Here is a 22111-nt window from a genome sequence, read left to right on the forward strand (position 1 = left end):
ACTATTATTTTTCAAATTAAACTCATACAATTTCAAATTAAATTTAAATTTTATCGTTTACAACTGGTTAACGATTTTACGTAAATTCTCAAGTTTAACTGCCTTGGTTGAGAAAACCTAAACAATATTTTTTATTTTTAAAATTTAAAATTTATTAACGGGTTATCTAATGTCAAACAAACAAACAGTAATTTTGATATAAGACTAAAGAACAGCCAAACAAATTATTCAATAATATAAAGAAATAAGAGATACAGCAGTAAATCAGTATTTTTTTTTCTATTTTAAAAGTTGTTAGTGGACTACTTATCTTTGGGCCCATCAAGAATCCATTGGCCCAATTTCTTCTTTTATTATTATTTTTATTTTTGCTTAGAGAACAATTTATTCATTAGCATGACAAATAAGTGTGGAAAACAAACGAAAATTGATTTTGTATCATGCTCATAAATAGAATTTATAATCAATTTCCATCAAGCTCATTGGTTCATATATTTATTAATATATGCATTAGCAAACATATAATTAAACTAGTCACCAAAAAATTGATGTATTTAAGAAAAAAAATCCGTGGAAATTTCTGAATTAAGATAAAGGTTTTCACAATTCACCAAATCCATTTGTAAGGTACTTGATTTGCAAACTTTCAACTAATTTAATATATGGACTCCTAAATAGATGAAGGAAAGATTTAGATGACACACATACATGTAACACTTAATAGTCTTATCTTATTCCATATATATAGTAACTACTTAATATTCCCTAAATAGAGAGTTAATTGATCCATTTTTGCTTGCTTCTTTTGCCCTACCCGGCCTAACCAACTTAGTTTAGGGCAGCCGGGTAGTTTTCCAACGACCCAATCCAAGGATTGTTCCTCGTTGGTTTCTTCACCTTACGCATCACCCGCCACACTGCACTATTACACTTAAATCCAGACCCGAATGCAAGTTGCCAAACACGATCTCCTCTACGAACCCTTTCCTTGGCCTCCAAGTAAGCCAACTCGTACCATATGCTACTACTCGACGTGTTGCCAAATCGGTGCAACGTGGCCCTACATGCCTCAACATTCTTCTCGCTCAATTCCAAGTTCCTTTGAAGCTCGTTTAACACAGTCTTGCTCGATGCATGCACACAGAAATGCTCAAATGCCAACTTATAGTCGGGGATGTAAGGTTTCTTGTTGTTCTTCGAGCCTGAGGTAGTGGAACCGAAAAGGTGACGCCAAACGAGTGTGGCAAAGAAGATGATTTGCTCGGAGAAGGGCAGAACAAGGGGTCCGAGGGTGGTGATGTTTGTCTTTAGGGCATCGCCTCCGATTTCAATCAAATCTTTGCTTACTTTTAAGCCCTTAAACCGTTGTTCATCCTCCTCTTGATACACACTCCTATAAATCATCGTTATTTAATTAATAAACCATTTTTTTTTGTACTATATTCATAAATTATCAACCATAAGAAACCCTAATATTTATTCATTTAAATTCAATAAAATATAGTAAATTATTTAAGATAACATTTAATGATGAAAATAATGTTGATGGTTGGGGGATACAAATATTGTAGTACTAATTAATCTCCAACGGCTAACTATCAACAATAAATGTACATCCAACTACTCTCGATGACCTAACATTCAATGAAGCATATGAATAAACATTTAATATCAAAATAAATATTTAAAAAAAAATTATTTTGATTAAATTACAATAGAAACATAAATAACATCAATTATCTCATTATTTCATTTTATATTTATTAAATAAAAATATTTAAAAAAATATAAATCATAGTTCAAAATGAAGTGTCAATCAATTGTAGACCAACTACCAACCGTCCAAATTTAATGCATTCTTACTTCCACACTTTATTATTTTATATCACAATATTATAATTCATATTTAATCACATCACTATTACATTAAATTATTATTGACAATAAGACCTTAATTGAATAACTTTAACTTAGTTGTTTAGAAGAAGATAACATGTATAAGTAAATTATTTGAATAAATGATCAAATTATCTTTAGGGTTTCTAAGGTGAAAATGAAGTTTAAAGATCTTTAATCATGCACTTGTCTTATTATGTTTTTTTTTTCTTAACTAAGGCCAAGTTTGATATCTAAAATGAATTAATATCAAAAGATTAATAATTGAATTAGTTATTACCTGAAAGCGCGATCGTCGGCTCCTTTATGTGTACGAACGATATGCTCAAGACGATACTTAGCACGAGGATAATCACGACGACGGTTGGAGAGTAGAACAGCGGAGCAACCCATCCGAAAATAACAATTAGGAATAAGCATCGATCGGTCACGACCCGGGTACCAATTATAACCAACCATTTCAGTACTAACAATAACCGCATAATTATTAGGATTTGCTTGAAGCATATCTCTAGCCAAATCCAAAGATATAATTCCGGCACTACAACCCATTCCACCAAGATTAAAACTCAAAATATTTCCTCTCATTTTGTAATGATTAATTATCATAGCGGAAAGGGAAGGCGTGGGGTTGAAGATACTACAATTCACAACCAATATACCGATGTCTTTCGGATTAACTCGTGTCTTTTCGAATAACTCGTTTAGAGCTCCAAACATAACCTCGGAAGCCTCGGATCGGCCTTCTCTCATTGTCGTGATGTTGTTTGGAGACGAGATGGATTTTGGGACGTAAGTTTCGTCTCCTATGCCAGATGACCATAGAATTCTCTTTTGAAATTCGAGTGATTCTTCGTCGAATTTTCCGGATTTTCTAGCAAGTTCTATAAATTCATCCTTTGTTACCTATATATATGAAACATGTAAGTTTATTATTATTATTTTTCTAAGTAAATTGATCATTATTAATTAGAAGAGAGCCCACTTCAAATTTGATGTGTTTTTTTTTTATTAAGAGGCTAAAAATGTTGTCTTTATGTACCTAATTTATTAGAAGAAAAAAACATAGGTTCTCTCTCATCACATGTTTCTTTTATTTTATTTTTCAATACATAAAATTATTATAGAGGCAAGGAGCATTCAAAATAAAAACTGAAAAAGGAAAGATAAACAATTAAAAACAAATTTCATATTCATTTCTTCTATATTATGTAAAAATAACTCATCAATTGAAGATTCAAATTATCTATCAAAACTATACTTATTTAATTTATTTTTTAAACATTTTGTATTGTATTTTGATTGTTTAATCCAAATGAATCAGTTTGTCAGATTATTCAAAGTAATATTATTTTTTTCTTCTAAATACCTAGTATTTTTTTTCAAATAACCCTACATCAATCAAACAACCTCCAAATAATTTTCTTTTCATGAAGTTATGAAATGGGTTTGTTGTTAAAACTTAAAAGGATAAAAATGTTTGTCTTTATGCACCTCACTTTATTTTCTCCCCAAAAAATACAAGTTTGATTCATAGATTTAAATTAATTTTTGAAAGGGTCATCCATATATAAAAGGATAATTTATTCTAGCAAAAGAACAACCAAAAGAAAAGAAATAGTTAAGTACCTTGAGATCGTCATGAGGCTTGTAACAAGCGAAATCGATGAGATAGATAGAACGAGGCCGAGACATGAAGTATACCGAGAGTGTGAAGACTAGAACCGCACAAAAGGAGAGAATAGTTGCGAGATCATAACGGACGGTGCTATCCCAAAGCCTATTCCAAAGTTCTTCCTTGCTAAGGCTACCAATTTCGGCACTAAAGACAAGGACCAAGATTGGAATCGTGGCTAAGTAAATCCCATGATTGATAAGATAATGATAACCAAGTTTAACATATTTGAGATTGACCGATTGGACAAAGTCGGGCAAACGTCTTCTAACCCTAACGTAGAAAGTGTGTGAACCGGAGTCTGAATCCATTCCCCGGTTCACAATCTCCGTCGAGAGGAGACTTTGCTCCTCCGCGGTTCTTGATGCGGTTGTCGACATTTTAGTCGTGGAAAATGGAAGTAAAGGAGAAGAATGTGAAGTGTGAAGAGATAAGTCTATGATAGTTTGGCTTTATAGAAGAAGTGCTAAGTAGAAATTTTGATTTTATTATTAATATTGGTTCTGTTGGGAGTTGAGGCTAGCTATGGATGACTTTCGTTTTCTCTTCTTACTTTGATTTGACATTTTAACGTGAGAGAATTTTTAATTGGTTGAGTCAAATCTTAATTATATATCTATGTTAATATTAATTATAAGATGATTCCAAAATCTTTTTAAAAATAGTCAAATTAAATACTTTATAGTAAACTACTTTGACTTTTTTTTTTATATTTTTCACATTTTTTAATTAAGTCATTTACCCATAACTAAAAAAAAATCCTTGCAATATTATCAAGCTTTTAACTATTATTGATAAAAAAGATTTTTACATGTAACAAAGTTAGAATAATAATAAAAAAAAAATCAAAGTTATTAAACTCAAATCTTTCAATAGAGTAATAAGATCTTTAGTGCTAACAAACAATCTCTTAGTGGCTTTTAAGTCTCGACGCCTTCAAGGCGTTTAGCCAACTCGTGGCTATCGAAATATTCGGACATAGCTAAACATATTTAGATTGAACTCTATAAGAAGTTTTAAATCTGGTCAAATTTGTATGATCTTTCAATGATTTTTTATACTTTTTTTTTCAAAAACTGATTAATTAATTTGATCGAGCATATAATTGATGAATAAATCTTTTAATTTCATTAAGTAGATCCAACACTAATTAATAATTTCGGTTTCATTCATGACTTGCACTTACAATTTCAATGCATTTCACTATTAGTTTTATTCATTATATTTTCATTACTTTTACTTACATACACTTAATTTTCATTTGCATTATATAATTCATGTCTTAATCCAAATTAATAATAATAAACTATACACTTCAAGAGAAATAGACAATTAAGAATGATAATTAATCAAAATGAGAAAGAACATGAATATTACATCTAAGTATGAACTAAAAATAGCTTACTAAAATAAAAGTGAGAAAGACATATCTATACACACTAAAATATTAACCAAGATTTTTGGTTTTGAAATTTCTCTCATTCTTTATAGATAAAAACATAATATAAATCAATACCAAAAAGAAAAAAATGTTATTTGTACAATAAAAAAAAATAGAGGAAAGTAGGTATGGATAGAGATGGAGATAAGTGATTAATTTAATGTATGACATAAAAGGGAAGGAGGAAGTTGGGGAAATGCAATAAGTGAGTTATTTCAATCTTTGATTGATTAAAATTTTCTTTTTTCTAAACAAAAAATGATTAAAATGATGAATCATGAATGGAAAAACTTTTGTAGCTTCTTGATTTTGATTTGTGCTTCTTAGGTTTATGTAATGAACCTTTTTTTTCATTTAGTAAATATATTTCTTGGTAATTAAATATATTGAATAATGAGTATTTAATGTAGGGTGTAATGGGTAGGTTTGATGAGCTCCATAAAGCATTTAATTATCAATAAATCTACCATCTGCCAAAACACCTTATAATCATAAATAGCCAACCTGTTTTCTCTTCATTATTAGCTGTTTTCTTTTTCTTTTTTTCTCATTTCAAATATTGACATTTTCTTTTATAAAAAAGGAAGAAAAAAACTTTTTATTTATTGCTCTTGAATGGTCTAAATCATTCAAATTAAAGAATAAGATAGATATACTAAGTAGTCAAATATGACATACTACTGCTGACTTAGAATTATTTTTTTTCATAAATTTTGTAGAAGCAGTTTCAAATGGTGCTTTAATTTCTCTTTGTTTTATTAGCAGTTTATGTGAATAATGTGATTTCCAAAAGTGATCTAGTCATTATTGTCATTCAGTGATCTGGACAGAGTAACGTTTAAAAATGACATAATTGTACCTGAATTTGGCATGTTTGGTTTAAATTTTTAATCAGTGAATATTCATATTATCATAATTTAATAAATTCATCTATAAAATATAAAATGGCGCCATTTCCCCTTACTGGTCCGATTCATCATTGGTTGAGTAGCACTGCTTTGTTTGACGGACTGATGAAAATTGGTATAATTTTTTTTATCTAATTATCTTAGTAAGTTTGGTAAACAAAATGATGTTTATAAATGTTTAAGACAATTTTAAAATTGAGTATTTTTCAAAATATACACGTTCTTGAATGTGATTTGCCTGACTAAATCACGTTAAAATTTTTTGATATCTAATTTTGATAATTTTTTATACGATATACCATTTTAAACATTTTTTTTTTGGATTAAATAGTTTTTTTGAGATTTAGTAATTTCAAATTTTCAAATTCGGATAGGATAACTTATAAATTGTGTAGGAAGAGTTTGAGAAAATTAAAAAAAGTTAAATTTATTTTTATTTAGAAATGTGATAACTTAATTTAAAAAAAAAATACCACCTATAAAATAAAAATACTATTCAAAATTTAAGTCTCTTCTCATTTAAAAATTAAACTTATTCCAATACTTCTAAATTATTATTTGTTGTTTTCACTAGATTTGAATACAAAAACACAAAATAAATGTAAAAACAAGTATTTATATTTTGAAAAAAATGTATAATTTGTATTATCAATTAAGTTATTTCTAAATATAAATGTGTTTGGTGTTAGAAATATGGATACAAACATTAGTGTAAAGAGAATGTGTTGCATTGAATTCCTACCTAACTAGTACAAAAGAGGCTAGTAAGGGTTTGTTCGGTCCAGGTTATTTAAATAACCTGGAAAGAAAGAAAAATGATTATTGGTAATGATTAGTGATAATTTTGAGGAAATTATGATTTTTTTTGGTAAAAAAACTTAAAAGGTATTGATATAGATAAATAAATAATTATAATTTAAAATAGAGGGTATTTTAGTAATTTGGTTAATGACTTGATTGATTTGAAATATAAGAGGGGGAGTGAAGTGACAATTGATTTGGTTGGATTATTTTAAAAACCCAAATACGAACAAGGCCTAATACAATCTCATTTGCAAATAATTAATTTGAAATTGAGTATGGGTTATAAACAAAATGTCAAATATTTTTTCTTACAAATTATTTTTTTTTTCTACCGTATTGAATGGTTTCAGGTAATTTGTTTGATTTTCAGTTTCGAATCATTTTAGGTCAAGTAATTAAAGAAAAAAAAAATCATCCATCTTTTTTTAAAGAAAGTTCATAGAGAGAGGTAAATTAGTAAGGGAAAAACTGAAAAAGTGAAGAAATGATCCGGCTGTCTATTTGGCCATACACCTTCAACTCACTCATCAGTTTAATTAAAATAATAAAGATAAATGAAAGAAAGAATCGAACCAAATAAGAAACCAAGAACTTTCCCTTTAATCCTAAATCTTACTGTTTGTTTCTAACTCCATGAAAACTCTAAATCTTATGAAATGAGATAATCGTCAATTGTTCTTTGTACTTCAGATTTAGGTCGCTCAGTATCCCGATTGATATTCTGTTACGGTCCAGAAATAAAGGTTGTGGTCCTAAAATAATCCCAGCACCCTCCACGGTCCAAATGTGCACTTAGGCTAAATTTTTATTTTTGTTTTATTCCGTTTTATTTTCCTTTTCTGTTATTTTACAAACTGAATTATGTTATGTTGTTACAACAATTATCCTAAATATTGTGGGGCAAGACAACACCTATATAAGGTTGATCCCTCTTTCCCAAAGACCCAATCATGGAATAATGAATATATGAAATTACTTGTGAAAGTTCTTCACCCCATTGTATTTAATGTTTTGATTATTTATTTTGGACTATTTGGTTACCAGCAGTATTCTCTTCTCACTCTTGATTCTTCTTTCCCCTCATTCCAAATTCTTCATTACAAAACTCTTCCGCTGCACTTTGATTATAGATTTACACCCGGTCCTAGAGATGAAGAACTCGATTCTTGAAATCAAGAACTCAGAAACGCTAGTTACAAATTAAGTTGTAACATCTTGATATCAGAGCAAAACGATTCTCGAATGATAGAAACCCGATAGAAAACAAAGATGAATGCTCTTAAGACCTTACTCGAAGGCCTATCCCAACAATATGCCTCTATGCAAGCTTCAATAGACAGAAAGTTCAATGTCGCTGAAGAAAGAAGGACAACCATTGAAAGTGTTGCGTCTAATAATGGCCAAGATCCCCGCACCCGACCCTATTTTAATGCTTCTTGCTACGATCCTCCTACGAATAGGCCCTTCCAATATGGCCAACACTACATTCCTCCAACCCGGCTCACAAATGTTGATTTTTCTGAATTTGATGGGACTAATTTGGAGGGCTGACTCATATTGGTCGAGCAATTTTTAAGGTGGACAAGTCGGAATGATGCCATGAAACTGGACATTGTCCGCATTCACTTTTCAAATGAGGCAAAAATGTGGTATGACTCGTATTTGCAGAACTGCAACCTTAGAGAAGTCTTGTCGTGGGTTGTATTCAAGAGAGATCTCTTGCCACGATTCGGTCCTGAAGTATCGCTGCTGCCCAAGCCATGCAATGTTAACACGGTCTGGTCAAGCACCAACCGGACAACCGACCCCAATAATTCTTCATATGCGTCTTCTTCCAACATAAACCAGGGCTACATTAAACAATTAGACACGACTGTGATGGATGCAAAAAGGAGGGAAGACCTATGTTCTACTTGCAATGAAAAATGGGAGCCTATGAAATTACTTGTGAAAATTCTTCACCCCCATTATATTTTATGTTTTGATTATTTATTTTAGACTGTTTGGTGTAGACCAACATTATTTTCTTCTCACCCTTGATTCTTCTTTCCTCTCATCCTAAATTCTTCATTACAAAACTCTTCCGGTGCACTTTGATTATAGATTTACACCCGGACCCGGTCCTAAAGATCAATAACTCGATTCTTGAAATCAAGAGCAAAAGAGATAGACTTATAACTAAACACTACCCAGAACGAAGGCCCCTATATATAGAAGGAGACAAAAGGTAGAAAGCACTGCTGCCTTAAAGAGTTTGAGGATAAATCTTTCAAAAAAAACTGATTACGTGGTTACAGAAACTCTGCTAAACTGAAGGGAATGAGGGGTTTTGAAGAAGTAAAATATATCTTATTTTCATCCTAATATGGAAGAGAATGAAAGGTTTTGATGAGGTAAAATGGTTAAAAAAGGAAAAATAGAAGACAATAAGAAATGAGGAAGAATAATAAGAGATGACGAGTTTTATTAAAATTATTATTTATTTGAATAATATAATATAATATAATTAATATATAAGACTTTTTGTTTTATTTTAATTAATATAATATTTATAAGTTTTTTATTAAATAATTTTTAAAGCTTATTACAGATGAATTGAATTTTTTTTATGCATCATTGATTTAAAATTAAGTTAAAATATTAATTTTTTATTAAATTAATTTAAAGTATGTTTAATACCTATGTTAAGAAACAAAAAATATATTGATAGGCTAAAAATAGTTAAACGAGTAAAAAGAGAAATAGTTTTAAAATACCGGATTTAGGTACTTATCGATTCTGAACCGATATTTCAAGTAATTTAAGTACCCGTGTTTTCAGAACAAATTTGGGTCCGAGTCGTTTATCCAGAAACCCGGAAATTTGCAATGTCTAATTAAGTGACCTTTGCCTTAGACCCATCACATTAATTACTCTTTGCACTAGATATCTTAATATTTTTCAGCTTTCCAATTCCTCTTTTCACTTACAAACCATTACAATTTTTACTTAATATTTACATCAATCATTATTCCAATTCTAAATCATAACTTAAATTTCAGTTTTTATACTTGAAGATCTATCAACTATTAATCAGAAAAACAACTCACTGCTCTTAAAATCAAACATCAGACCTCAAAGGGATAATTGATAAACCCATTAGTTCAAAGTTTAAACTACTCAAGGTGGGTATAAAATATGTAATGAAGATAGTAAATAGAGCAAGCTACAATACAAAACTAGAAACCAAACAAGGGTTAACAACACCAAAAACATGTTAGTTTATTGACAACTAAGACAAGAGCTATCTTACATTTGACATACCATTTTCTTCATTACAAATCTTTATTCCTTAATTACACATTGGTTTGTTTACAGACATCACCCACCAATAGGTAAAATATCATGCCATTTTGGTAGAAAGTGTTTTGGATAATATACTTTAATGAATGCAAGTTGTTGAGCCATGAAGAACAATAGAAACTGACATTGGATCTTCTTGAAGGAGGAAAAGATGAACGATCAAGATAACAGCATGGAAACCATAGAGTTGGCCGATTCTTTCCCTCTGTTATTCACACTTGGAATGATGTTTTCAGGAGATACAAATTTAACGAATTGCTTCAGCTCCGTGAAGCTGCTATGTTCGCTGTATGGGACTTCGTACCTAGAGAGTAAAATTGGAAACAATGGCGAAGAAAAACGTTGTTTAAATTCATTATGTCTGCAGAAAATGCAATTTACTGAAAATTGACTAAACATAATTCAATTCATACCTGATGATTGTACCCTGCTGCCACCTTCTTCCAGGAGTTTTTTTCTTTCCTTTCCCAAATGCCCAACCCGAAGGTGAGAAAGCTACGATAAGATTGAAACGTTTCTGTTCGCAAATCAAAACCAAAAACCGATACACTGTTAACTGGAAGCATATATATGAAAAAGATAACTAACTGGAATCTTATATATGTAAAAGATAAAGAACATAAACTGGAACTTCAATGGAAAATAACCTCTTATCTCATCAAACACTTCACAAATTCATTCAAATCATCAACAAAAGTATCAAATTACCGGGACTTTATTTTGTTTAATATTTTAAATATTCAATACAAAAGATATTTTAGTCATTAAACCAAAATAATACACTTTTCATTGTACAAGATTTTTTCTCTACCAAACTATTTTGAAGAGAAAAAAACTACATCAAACAAGCTCTAAGACTGTTAACACTTATTTAGGCATATTGCGTGACAGCCCGCTCAGTTGCACATCATCCTCCAAGGTCAAAGACTTAATCAAATAAAAGAAGGAAGGGAGAGGAAGCTTGGAGATTTGACTTTAGAGGATGACTAAGCGTGGCTGAGCTGGCTGCCACATCATCTTCTTAAATAGTTGTGTTAACAAAGATGTAAGCCCCCTTATAATGCCCTATCCCTTCCACAAGCTGAAGGTTAACTATAGGGGTGTCTTCAAGTTCACAAAAGCCCTACTACAAGAGTCCCAAGATAAGGACACATGGCTTGAGCTGGACTAAATTTAACTACAATGCATCTATTGTTTTTCTTCAAATAGAGCGGCAGAATGTGCACAGGGTCAAACAAAAACAATTGGGAATTCTGACACTATTTTCTACAGCATCAGAAATTCTTGAAGCTGTTACAATGGAAGACAACATCGAGTGCAATAAAGCTTGCATTGAATCAGACTTCAAAATTCCCTTAGATTATAAAGAGGTTAATTGTGGACACCATACTATTTATTTGTGTCATAGTGATAGATCTCAAAATAGGCTTAGGCTTAGCATACAATTGCTGAAAAATGCATTCAACAATTTTTGGGAAACAATTGGATTGGCAGCCCCCAGATTGTGAGATTGTGAATGTTTTTGATCAATGATCTTGATGATCGAAATAGAATATAACTTTCATTTGACAAAACAAAACAAAAAATGGCATCTCCATGTATACCACAATCCAGGTGCCATTGGCTTAGAGCATTAAACATGAAATGAAATTATGGAAATATTCGATATTATATTTTGAGATTATAATAATATCTTATAATATAATTTTAAATTAATGTTTGAGAAAATTAGTTTTAATTACGTATTATTAACTTAAGACAATTTCTACTATGTAAACAATAACCAATTCTTAATAATAAAACTTCTCTTTAATTTGCTACACAAATGATTTAAAGCTCAATAAAGAGGAAGCAATATGTCTATACATAACAACAATAGCAAGTTATAAGTTCATACCATGTATTGATTAGATATACTCTTCAGTCTTTTGAAGCTGGCGAGCATCCACATAGGGACAACATGAATATTAGTCTCTTGTTCATTTACGGTTAAACACTGCATATCCTCTCTAGACAGGTCCAAACATTCTAAAATACGAAGTTTGGCAGTGTTAACATGAACTTTCGTGTGGAGAACACGAGCCACCTCCAAGAACAACCTTTCCTTCCCTATTATTGCAAGTATATAAGGATATGGATATGTAGAATGAGACTAACAATTGGATTTTATTTTTCATTATTTTGAAGTGGGAAAAGCAAAAGTTTTTTTTACCGATTGTATAACTTCCAATAAGGAAAAGAGTTTTTGGGTTGAACGCCTCAGCTTGAATGGCTTCAATGACAAACTGGATCACAGCTTCCTGCTTTGGGAAGTCGTACTGCAAGAATATAATGAAGAGTTATCTCATATTACAAAAGTGACTAAACTAAGCTCTCATAATAATTGATAAGACACATAACTAACCCTTTTTATAAATACTTAATCAGATAAACAAAAGAACCAATTTTTGACCTTGTAACAAAAATCTAAGTGGACGTGAATTCTTAAGAGAGCTTCAAGCTGAAACATTAAGTAGTTGTCAAATTACTCCAATACGGGAAAAAGCGATAATTGATGGATTTGCATTGAAATATTTGGCATTCCCGTCAACTAATGATTCAAGTGGATGAATACAATTCTTGCGTTATGATTCTTCTTGCTTTCCTATTTTGTTTAATTATTCATAGCAATTCTCATACAGTGAAAAAAGAACAAAGTTAGAGGAGATAAAAAGTTCTGGCTTGGGATCAACAACCTGCCATCCATGAAGACACAATCTAGACACACTAAACTCCTGTGATAAGGTAGCCCACCGTGCTGTGACAACCCATCTTTTTGAGGCAGCACACTAATCCCGCAACCCAAGGCAATGGCTACACCATTGGTAAGAAAATGTATCGTTTTTGAGGAATTATGCAATGGTTATAGGAGTTTTTTTTCTTTGACACACTCTTTATTGTGTGTGTTTCCTTCCTCGGACAAGTATGGAAAAAATATTACTTGTTTTGTTGGTTGCAATACAAGAGGTTGCTTTTGCTTCATTAGAAAATGGAATGGGGTAGCGCCAATTCGGTTTCAAAAGTGTTGATTATTCCGACTGATGCCATTGTTGAATTGGCGTGTGACTTCTTCAAACTTTGAGGAAATGGGAGAGAAAGCAACGGGAAAATGGAATGTCTGGTTTTAGACATGTTGTGTCTTCCGCGTGCCTAGTTCAGCCAAATTTGGAACACTCTGGTTTTGGTATGGAACCTTCCATGATTCCACACCACCGAGATCCTCCCAATGGAATGGAGACGGTTGAGGTTGAGTTGGACAACAATGCGGATATTTACCGGTCTCCTGCCTAGAATCATACCTTCTATGAGCACCTCCACTCATATGGAGGTCGTGATACATATTAAGCGAAGTGGCTTTAGCCACCCAATATATATATTAAGCGATCCGTCCGTTTGCCCAGCTAATCCTTACTCCAGAAGTTCTTAATTATTTTCCTTAATTTTTAACTTCTTTGTTGATATAATTGTCAATTTAATTATGTGTATAACTGATTTTATATATATTTGATTATACAACTTTGAAAAAATATTATATTAGCATCACTCAGTTTTTTTTCATTTTTTCACTCAAATTGTTCCATAAAATACCCACTTAACTCATTGCACTCTAATTGTTCAATAAAATACAAACTTAACTTGATGAGTTGAGTTTTCTTAGAATTCAATTTAAACATAATGAGTATAAATTTCAATTATTTTCCCAAATAACATTCTATAACAAAAATTTTAAAAAAATAAAATATCAATCTGCTGAAAAAAAGAAAAAATTTTAATATTCTACATTATTTAATAAAAACATATTGTCAAATTAATGAAAATCTTTCGTATACGGTCTCTTACTCTACCATCATACTAGTCAAAGTCGGTTAGGTTAGGTTAAGTTTCTCCCCTAATAACGAATATCATTTATCTTTTATTTACTTTTATTCAACGAGATACAGAAAAAGAAAACATATAGAAAAATATAATGTACGAGGTTAGATAAAACGTTAATATCTAAAAATGGGGTTTTATCAAGCATATATATTGGTGTATTAATGTACAAAATTTGGAAATTAGAATCGTTAATTTAATAAAGAGTAATGATAGAGAGCGAAAATTTGGTGTCATGAATGGTGTCGGGAATGATGTAACAATACGTGATTGGACTTGAAAATTGAAATTTCACTCTCCTGTTAAATTTAAGTCCAATTACGTGTTGCCATATCATTCCCGACACTATTTATGACACCAAATTTCCGCTCTTTATCATTATTCTTTAATAAAAAATAAAAAATGGGTTGATTAATTTCATTGGTTAGAGTATTCACTTTTAACAAATAAGGCATATTTTTTTTCTTTTTTCATCTTATTCTGTCTAATACCTCGTCATTGGTTAACGGAGGATTTGACAATTGAAAAATGGTCAACTAAGGGAAAATATATGATTTCGTGCTCATATTGGTTTTTCAACTTTTTCGACACATTATGTGTGAGAAAAATTGAAAATTTGATGAACTCCTCCCACTATATTGATAATGTGATTCATTTTCAATCTAACTAGGAAAAGAGAAACTTGTTTGTGTTTAAAGACATCAATTATAAATGTCCGTAAGTTAACACTTCAAGATTGTGTTTTTAAAAATAACGATGAATTTTTATTTCATCTAATCGTGGAAATTTTCTTATAAAGATGAAACTTTTGCAAAAATTAGTACAAAAATTGATATAGTTGTACTTGAGAATGCTCCAAAAAAATGCAAAATATATCACTCCGAAAATTAAAAAAAAAAAATACATGTTATGGTTAATAAAGTACTTTAAATGATTCGTGATGATTCGTGAAGAAGTTGAAGATAAATAAATTTGATGCTTATTGGCCATAATATATAAAATCTTTTTCTGAATTTTCGGAACAATATATTATACATTTTTATGAAACATTCTCTAGTACAACTTCATCAATTTTTGTAGAAGTTTCACTAACTTTAGAAAAATTTACGATTAGATAAAGATTCACCATTTACTCTAAGGGCACAACCTTGAGTATTAACAAACGTGCAGTTATAATTGAGGTGCTCAAATGTAAACGATTTTTCTTTTTTCTATTTAGATTGAGATTGAATCACGTTATCAATATGGTGTGGGACTTCATTAATTTTCAGCTTTTCTTTCATACAGTATGTGTCGAATAAGCTACAAAAACTAATATGAGTACGAAATACATATATTTTCCCTTGTTTTACCTTTTGCAATTGTCAAATCTCTAATTAACTAATGACGAGATATTAGACAAGTTTAAGATTATTCTAAAAAAAACAATATACCTTATCTGTTAAAGATGAATACTTCAACCAATTTTGAAATTGATCAAACCATTTTTTATTAAATCAACGATTTTGACTTTCAAATTTTGTCGATAGAAGAAAAAACTATCGATCAGATAGAGTGCAAAGCTTTAAAATCAGAAAAGAAAAAAAAACTAAATGATGCTAACATGATAAAAATCTCAAGCTTTTACATTCAATCAAACATACATAAAATTAGTTATAAAAAATATATTCATATAATTAAGTTGACGACTATACCAATGAAGAATATGGAAATTAGGGAAAAAAATTAAGGATAAAGGGGATCTCTACTTCTCGAGGAATTAGAAAAAAAAAGTAGCAGTAAGTTAGATGAAAATAATTAGGGAATTAATGAAATAGGGAATTAGTGGAATTAGTGAAGTAGGGAATTAGTAGAATAAGGACTACTGGATTAGGGTATCTGTGCTTGCAGTGTAAAGGGAATCCGTGTTGGAATAGTTGGGCGGCGAACGGATCACTTATATAATTTTATTTTTGGTTGGCTTAAGTTCACCTCAACCCTAAGATAGATTCGTCTTTGACGATATGATAATACTCACATAAACTGATTTGGAAATTAGTATTTTGTTACAATTAAGAGCGATTCTATATTTTTATTTTTTAGTTCAATATTGTTTAATTTTCTTAGTCATAGTCCATATCATACTATCTTTAGACTTCATTTGGTATAAGATTATCTTATGGATCAATATTCGAATTACTTTTGGATCATTCTGGTTTCAAGAAAGCATAACAAATGTAGCTTTCATATCATAAAATGTGAGACAAATATACTCATAAAATACAAGTAACATATATTGCCATATTTTAGAATCTTTGTTTTTACTGTGGTTTTTCTATGAATTTTCCTTTAAAAATAATAAAAGAAAACTCTGCTTTCCTATGGTCTTATCTATTCCATTGAGTCACATAAACGAAAGTTCAGCGAGATATGAGTTGAAGTAAACAAGAAAAGACTAATTCTTCTAGCATTTAAATAATAAATAACTACTTAACTAGTAATTAGTGAGACTAACCTGTGGGTCACAATAAGTGGTGTCAAGGACGAGAGTCTGGATACGACAGTCCTGTAAATGAAATATTGTTTCCATCTTATCGCAGAAACGAAAATCCCCTGTGTGCAGAACAGCCTACAGTCATAAAATCAACACCATAAGGCAAAATCCTGTAACAATAGATAAAGAAAACTTGAGGATCAATTATATGTACCTTATTATTTGGTGGTTCAAAGAGCATAATGATGGCACCTGGACAATGGTTTGCATCAAAGCAAGTCACATTGATCCCAGCAATATTTATCTTCTTGTTGAGAGGCAAAATTTCTAATTTTTCCCATGGGATTCCTATTTTCATATTTACAAGCTTTGCTGTGATTGATGAACAATAGATTTTCCCACGATTGAATGTCCTAGTAAGACCTTGATAATCTGAAAATAAAAACAACTATGATTAGAAAGTTTTTAAAAAGGGTAAACTTTTCAGAAATTTTTGTGAACCGGGGTGCTTTGGATTAGTACAAAACTAGCTGAAAGAGAAAAAGTACAAAATCAAAGAAGAAAAAAAATACAAATATGACTAGAAAGTAAGAATATAAAATAGACATTAATAAAACCAAATTAAACACTTTGTTTCTGGATCTGAATGCAGATGAGAAACAACTGTCAATAAATTTTTATATCAGTGTTGACAGTTTTATTTCCAAACGTCATATCATCTGAATTCACATTTAGATGAGATATTACACAAATGGGTGGATAAATTTGTCGGCCCTTGTTACACAAGTTATATTTGGTCTGTTTGTGTAGCAAGGGCCAAAATCTTTTTTCATGGAAAAATAATCAAAGTCAACTGGTGCAGAGATTAAGATAATAATGATCTTTATTGACATGGTTTAAACAAATTGATGTCAGCCAAATTGATAAGCAGTCCCTATGAAATCCATACAAGTTTGTATGAACATAGTGAAATAAATTACTCATGACCAGAAGGCGAATAATGCTAACTGAAATTACAAAATTTAAGCAACTACACTCATCAGCTCCCTATAGACAAAAAAAAATCAAAGAACTGGCCTTCCCTTTTTAACAAGTAACAACAATTTTGTAGTTTAAACTAGAATAAGTCCAGATCAACTCACGATCTAAATGAAAATGTGTGAGAAACCAGTGTGAGCACGCTCCTCTTTGATATTTGAAAGCATCCTAAAGAAAGATAAAAAAAATGGAGTTAGTAGGTTAGAAATGCCTTAATGCTTAAAAACATTTTAAAAAAAAGAAACAGATGCCTAGTGGAGTTTACCATATTTCCAAAAACATAAAATAAATAAGTAAGCTCTAAGGATAGAAATGAAATAAAAACTAAAGAAATATGATTAGCATGCAATGTAGAGAAAATAAGCAACCTTCATAAGAAAGAAAAAAGAAAAATGGTCAAAAGGGCACTTACAACTCGAAAGGGAGTGCCCTGTATGCAACACCATGAAGGAATGTCAAGGAATTTCTTACTCACGTTCCGACTATTAACACTTTTACCACGAGAATCAGGCTTAGGGTTTTCAACCTTCTTCTGGTTGCAAGAATCATTGCAACTCTTTTTCTTAGCAACGAAAGAACTAGGAAAGAAATCTGTAATCAACTTGGTTGTTGATAGTCTTTTAGTTTCATCTGCCACATCAGTAGATGCATTAACTTGGTTGTTGCTTTCTTTTCTAAGTTCACCAAGAGCATACATAATTTTTTTCCGTGCACCAAGGGCAGCAACTCCCATGCTTAATAGATCCTGCAAGAATTTAAACTCATTTAAGTAGGGTGATAACTGATAACATGTAACACATCTAGTAATAATGATATTATAAACGGATAACAGAAATAGGGTTTACAAAAAAGGGATGAGAAATCTGAGAAGGGTGAGACTTAGAAGATGGGGAAGGGAATACAGACTCATTCACACTATTCATTTCATTTTCTATAACCTACAACTCTATTCTCTTATAGAGTGCTCGGTGTAATAACCTAATTAAGGATATCATCCCCTACATGCTAGTCTATGGCTCTAAGGTGTGTATCTCTCTATTTACAAGTGATAAACAATAATATAGCAATTGCAGAACGATGTCCATGGATTGCAACCACCAATAAGCTATTAGAAACTTAGTTTCAAGGCTAGTGTTACTGCAAGACACTTTAAACTTCTTCAGAATAACGTCTTTACTTGATCCAGGATGTGTGATGTATATGCCATTCCAAAGTGATCTATAACATGATACTACAGAAGGGTTGTTTATTCTGCACAGTCACTTCCTCACAGCTGGTCTCACTTCTCCCAATTATTTTGATATGATACCACTGTTTTTTATCAGATTAAAGTCAATTATCATTAAATTATAAGAGTAAAGCACACTGCATAAAAAGTTTCAAATTAATAAGTTGTATGTATACAAAGAGGAGCCTCTTGAAAAGAAACAAAAGAAATCAACATTTAGGCATATCTCGTCTTCATTAAAAATAGAAACAGTCTTTATTCAAATTTCATATTCATTTTCCATAATTATTAAAGTTGTTTTCATTAAATATATTAAATTAAATTCATATTGTTAAAAAGTGAGGAAACATATTATCAATTGTACAGGTTAAATAGTTTTTTAAGTACTTTTACGACATTAATTCTACATTTTACGAAATCAGCTTAAATTCAAATACTTCAAATTTATCCTGAGAAACACATGACAAAAGATAAGGTCACTAAATTTAAATTGGTTGAAGATGTGTCATGTCCATTGTGCAGAGGCGAAAGGGAAACCCTTGAACACCTTATGTTTGAATGTTCTTCTAATGTTGAAAATTTTGGTTCAAACTTAATAAATGTCTGATGATTGATGATTTTGAGAACTAAAGGCAATACTTTATTTTCAAATTTATATAAGTGTAAGTTTGCAGCCTGCATTTATGAAATTTAAAAGGAATGAAATATAAGAATCTTTGGGAGCAAGAATAGAAGCAGTGACGAAATATAGAAAGAAGTATAAAACTGTGCAATTATTCAAAGTGGAATATGGAGCAAAGAGTCAAATCCATTCCAAAAGCAGTTATAATGCAAGGAATGGGGTTTTGAAAATGATGAATTAGTTGTTTTTTCAAGCTGAAAAATGTGAAGCCCAAAGTCTTTTGCTGATGTAATTGTTTAATGTTCTCGTGTTTCATAAACGTTTGTAATTGCCAAATGCTAATTTTAATAAAAGGAATTTCTTTTTCTAAAAACTTCAATGTTAGACATTATCAATTGGTTTATCCAACATTCAGTTCATCATTCAACACTATTTTTCAGTTTTATCAAACGCACGCTTAAACTATGGTCAATCCAGCTTCAGTTAGGTCGTGGATGGTTAGATTTTGTTTAGGAAATAGTAAGAATCCTTAAAAACAACAATTGTAACCAATTGCCCAAAATTTAAGATATATAAGGTTCAATAAGTATGTTGAAAGTGTATATGTTTAAGCATTGAGAAACATACTTGTTCAGTCAGCTGCAACAAGGTGTCCCAGTCAACCTCTTCTTTAATAAAGACTTCTCTGTATCGTTCTAGACCTAGATTTTGAAGCCAATCAAGAACAGGTTTAATACTAGTGATACCTTGAGGAGATTGAACAGGAGAGCCATCAACTACTTGCCCATGGCTCTGAGGTTCAACGTTGTCTTTGAGAAGAACAACCTGTCACAGAAAGGCTAATTCAGAATTTAAGCAAATATAATTCAGGAGCATAGCAAGCTTAAAGATAGAAGCTAAGTAAATGAGAACAAAGATCACATTTTTAGCTTCATCTTCGTCAAGGCATCGATTGATGTGAGCCTGTTGTAGTTCATTGATCATATCTGATATGTCAGTCCTGCAGAGAGGACAATGAATCAGACCACCATCATACTCATCATCATCTTCTTCCTGTTCTTCTTCTTTCACTTCATCGCATAACTTAAGCAAATCATCAAACTGAGTATTAGGTTCAAACTCTTCATTTTCACCATTTCCGTTTGCGCAAGAAACATTAAGACTAAAAGTCTCGTGAGACGCCAAGTTGAAATTCTTTTCAACCACATCCTCTACCTCAGTAGCAGGAGCAGGAGAAGGAGAAAAGGAAGGAGAGTTTTCCTCAGAGTTTCTCCCACTAGTATGGCTACAGCCGCTGAGAGGGTCTCGAAACGTGAGATCAATCGATGACTCAAGTGAATCTAATCCACAATCATTTGTAAGAGAAAATAAATCGTCACCATTGACATCGCTGACACCGTTTCGGACTGAGGATTTGGATTCAAAATCTTGACACCGTTTCTCCTCTTTCGCCAGAAGAATTGGCTCCGATTGAAGTATATTTTCTTTACCAGATGCAACATCGGTTAAACTCTTACGCCTCTTGGGAGGACGGTGAATTGATGAACTAGAAGATCTCAGAGGTTGAGATAGCCGTAAGTTTCTGGGAGGGATAAAAGGTTTCTGAGTGCGAGATGAAGGAAGACATACAGCGTCCTGAAAATCATCGTCCTCATCTGCAGGGAAATTTTCATGGATTCTCGAATCAGGAATCGACTTGGATTTGAACACCATGTCTCTTCTTCTTCCTCCTCTTCTTGAGAGAGAAGGAATATGTAAAATCGCCGGGAAACCATTCAAAGAATTTAAACTACAAGGCTTGTAATGAAAAGACATGGTTGTATGGGCGGGCCGACAATTGGGCTTTATTTCTAAATTTAATTTTATACTTTTTTTTAAAATAATTATTTAAAATTTTAACAAAATAATGTATAAAATATATATTTAACTTCATTTTAAAATTTTAAAGATTATAACATATTAGTTTTAAATAAACACTTAAACTAGTTAAATTCTTAATATTTTAAATTTATTATTTAAAAAAATTTACAATTTAATGATTTTATCGAAATAAAATAAATTTATATTTACATATTCAAACACAAATTATTATTTATTCAGATAAATAAAATTATGTAATTGGTTTTATAATTATAATTTCTTTTAGTTTTATTTGTTTATTAATATATATTTAAATTAATTTTATATTTAATTCTATATAAATAATAATGTAATATATAAAAAAATTTAAAAAATTCTTAAAATTATAAGTAAATTCTAAAGTTTATAAATTTATAAATTGACATTTTTAAAGCAAAAAAACGATCATTTTTTAAAATGAATTTTCGAACTCGATTGTCACGCTCTCATAACTCACCATCTCGAGTTTCGAGTGAGATTATAAACCAAAATGATAGGTTTAACTAGAGTACATTTAAAAAAATATTGACTTTGACTTCATAACTCACCATCTCGAGTTTCGAGTGAGATTATAAACCAAAATGATAGGTTTAACTAGAGTACATTTAAAAAAATATTGATTTTGACTAATTTTAACCTTTTTTTAAAGTCATGACCTAATTATTTATCGAGAAATTAGAAAAGAAAAAGTTACATGTTTACACCATGTGGAAATGACATTATTGTTATGTCTCATGTGTTCATCAATTCATGGTCTCTATTTTAAAATTATAATTTTTTTTAAAATATTATTTTATACCTTATTTATTTATTAATCTTAAGATATGTATTTAATTTTGTATCATTCTTTTCTTAAAGTATGCATATATTGTT

General features: G+C 30.7%; 2 protein-coding genes across 2 annotated transcripts; both read right to left on the reverse strand.

The window, feature by feature from the left end:
* Positions 1 to 528: 528 nt before the first annotated feature.
* Positions 529 to 3980, reverse strand: LOC124929326 (3-ketoacyl-CoA synthase 10-like). The gene is made up of 3 exons (XM_047469657.1): positions 3526 to 3980; positions 2177 to 2802; positions 529 to 1393 (listed from the first exon to the last, which is right to left on the reverse strand). Exons 1-3 carry the CDS (start codon positions 3949 to 3951, stop codon positions 829 to 831), a joined length of 1617 nt encoding a protein of 538 aa, XP_047325613.1. The 5' UTR covers positions 3952 to 3980; the 3' UTR covers positions 529 to 828.
* Positions 3981 to 9983: 6003 nt separating this feature from the next.
* LOC124931856 (DNA cross-link repair protein SNM1-like) lies at positions 9984 to 21052 on the reverse strand. Its single transcript, XM_047472431.1, has 10 exons — positions 20261 to 21052; positions 19967 to 20164; positions 17902 to 18234; positions 17594 to 17657; positions 16666 to 16883; positions 16473 to 16586; positions 12279 to 12384; positions 11964 to 12175; positions 10480 to 10583; positions 9984 to 10370 (listed from the first exon to the last, which is right to left on the reverse strand). The coding sequence occupies exons 1-10, from the start codon at positions 21050 to 21052 to the stop codon at positions 10226 to 10228; spliced, it is 2286 nt and encodes a 761-aa protein (XP_047328387.1). The 3' UTR covers positions 9984 to 10225.
* Positions 21053 to 22111: the final 1059 nt, after the last annotated feature.

This window comes from Impatiens glandulifera, chromosome 3 (genome assembly GCF_907164915.1).
Source record: "Impatiens glandulifera chromosome 3, dImpGla2.1, whole genome shotgun sequence".
Lineage (NCBI taxonomy): Eukaryota > Viridiplantae > Streptophyta > Magnoliopsida > Ericales > Balsaminaceae > Impatiens > Impatiens glandulifera.

Coding starts and splice junctions, on each gene's coding strand:
- LOC124931856 (XM_047472431.1), bottom strand. CDS start 21,052: ATGGTGTTCAAATCCAAGTCGATTCCTGATTCGAGAATCCATGAAAAT. Junction 16,884..17,593: donor CACACATTTTCATTTAGATC/GTGAGTTGATCT, acceptor TTTTATTTTCAG/ATTATCAAGGTCTTACTAGG. Junction 10,371..10,479: donor CAGCAGGGTACAATCATCAG/GTATGAATTGAA, acceptor TTTACTCTCTAG/GTACGAAGTCCCATACAGCG.
- LOC124929326 (XM_047469657.1), bottom strand. CDS start 3,951: ATGTCGACAACCGCATCAAGAACCGCGGAGGAGCAAAGTCTCCTCTCG. Junction 2,803..3,525: donor AGCCTCATGACGATCTCAAG/GTACTTAACTAT, acceptor TCATATATATAG/GTAACAAAGGATGAATTTAT. Junction 1,394..2,176: donor GCCGACGATCGCGCTTTCAG/GTAATAACTAAT, acceptor GATGATTTATAG/GAGTGTGTATCAAGAGGAGG.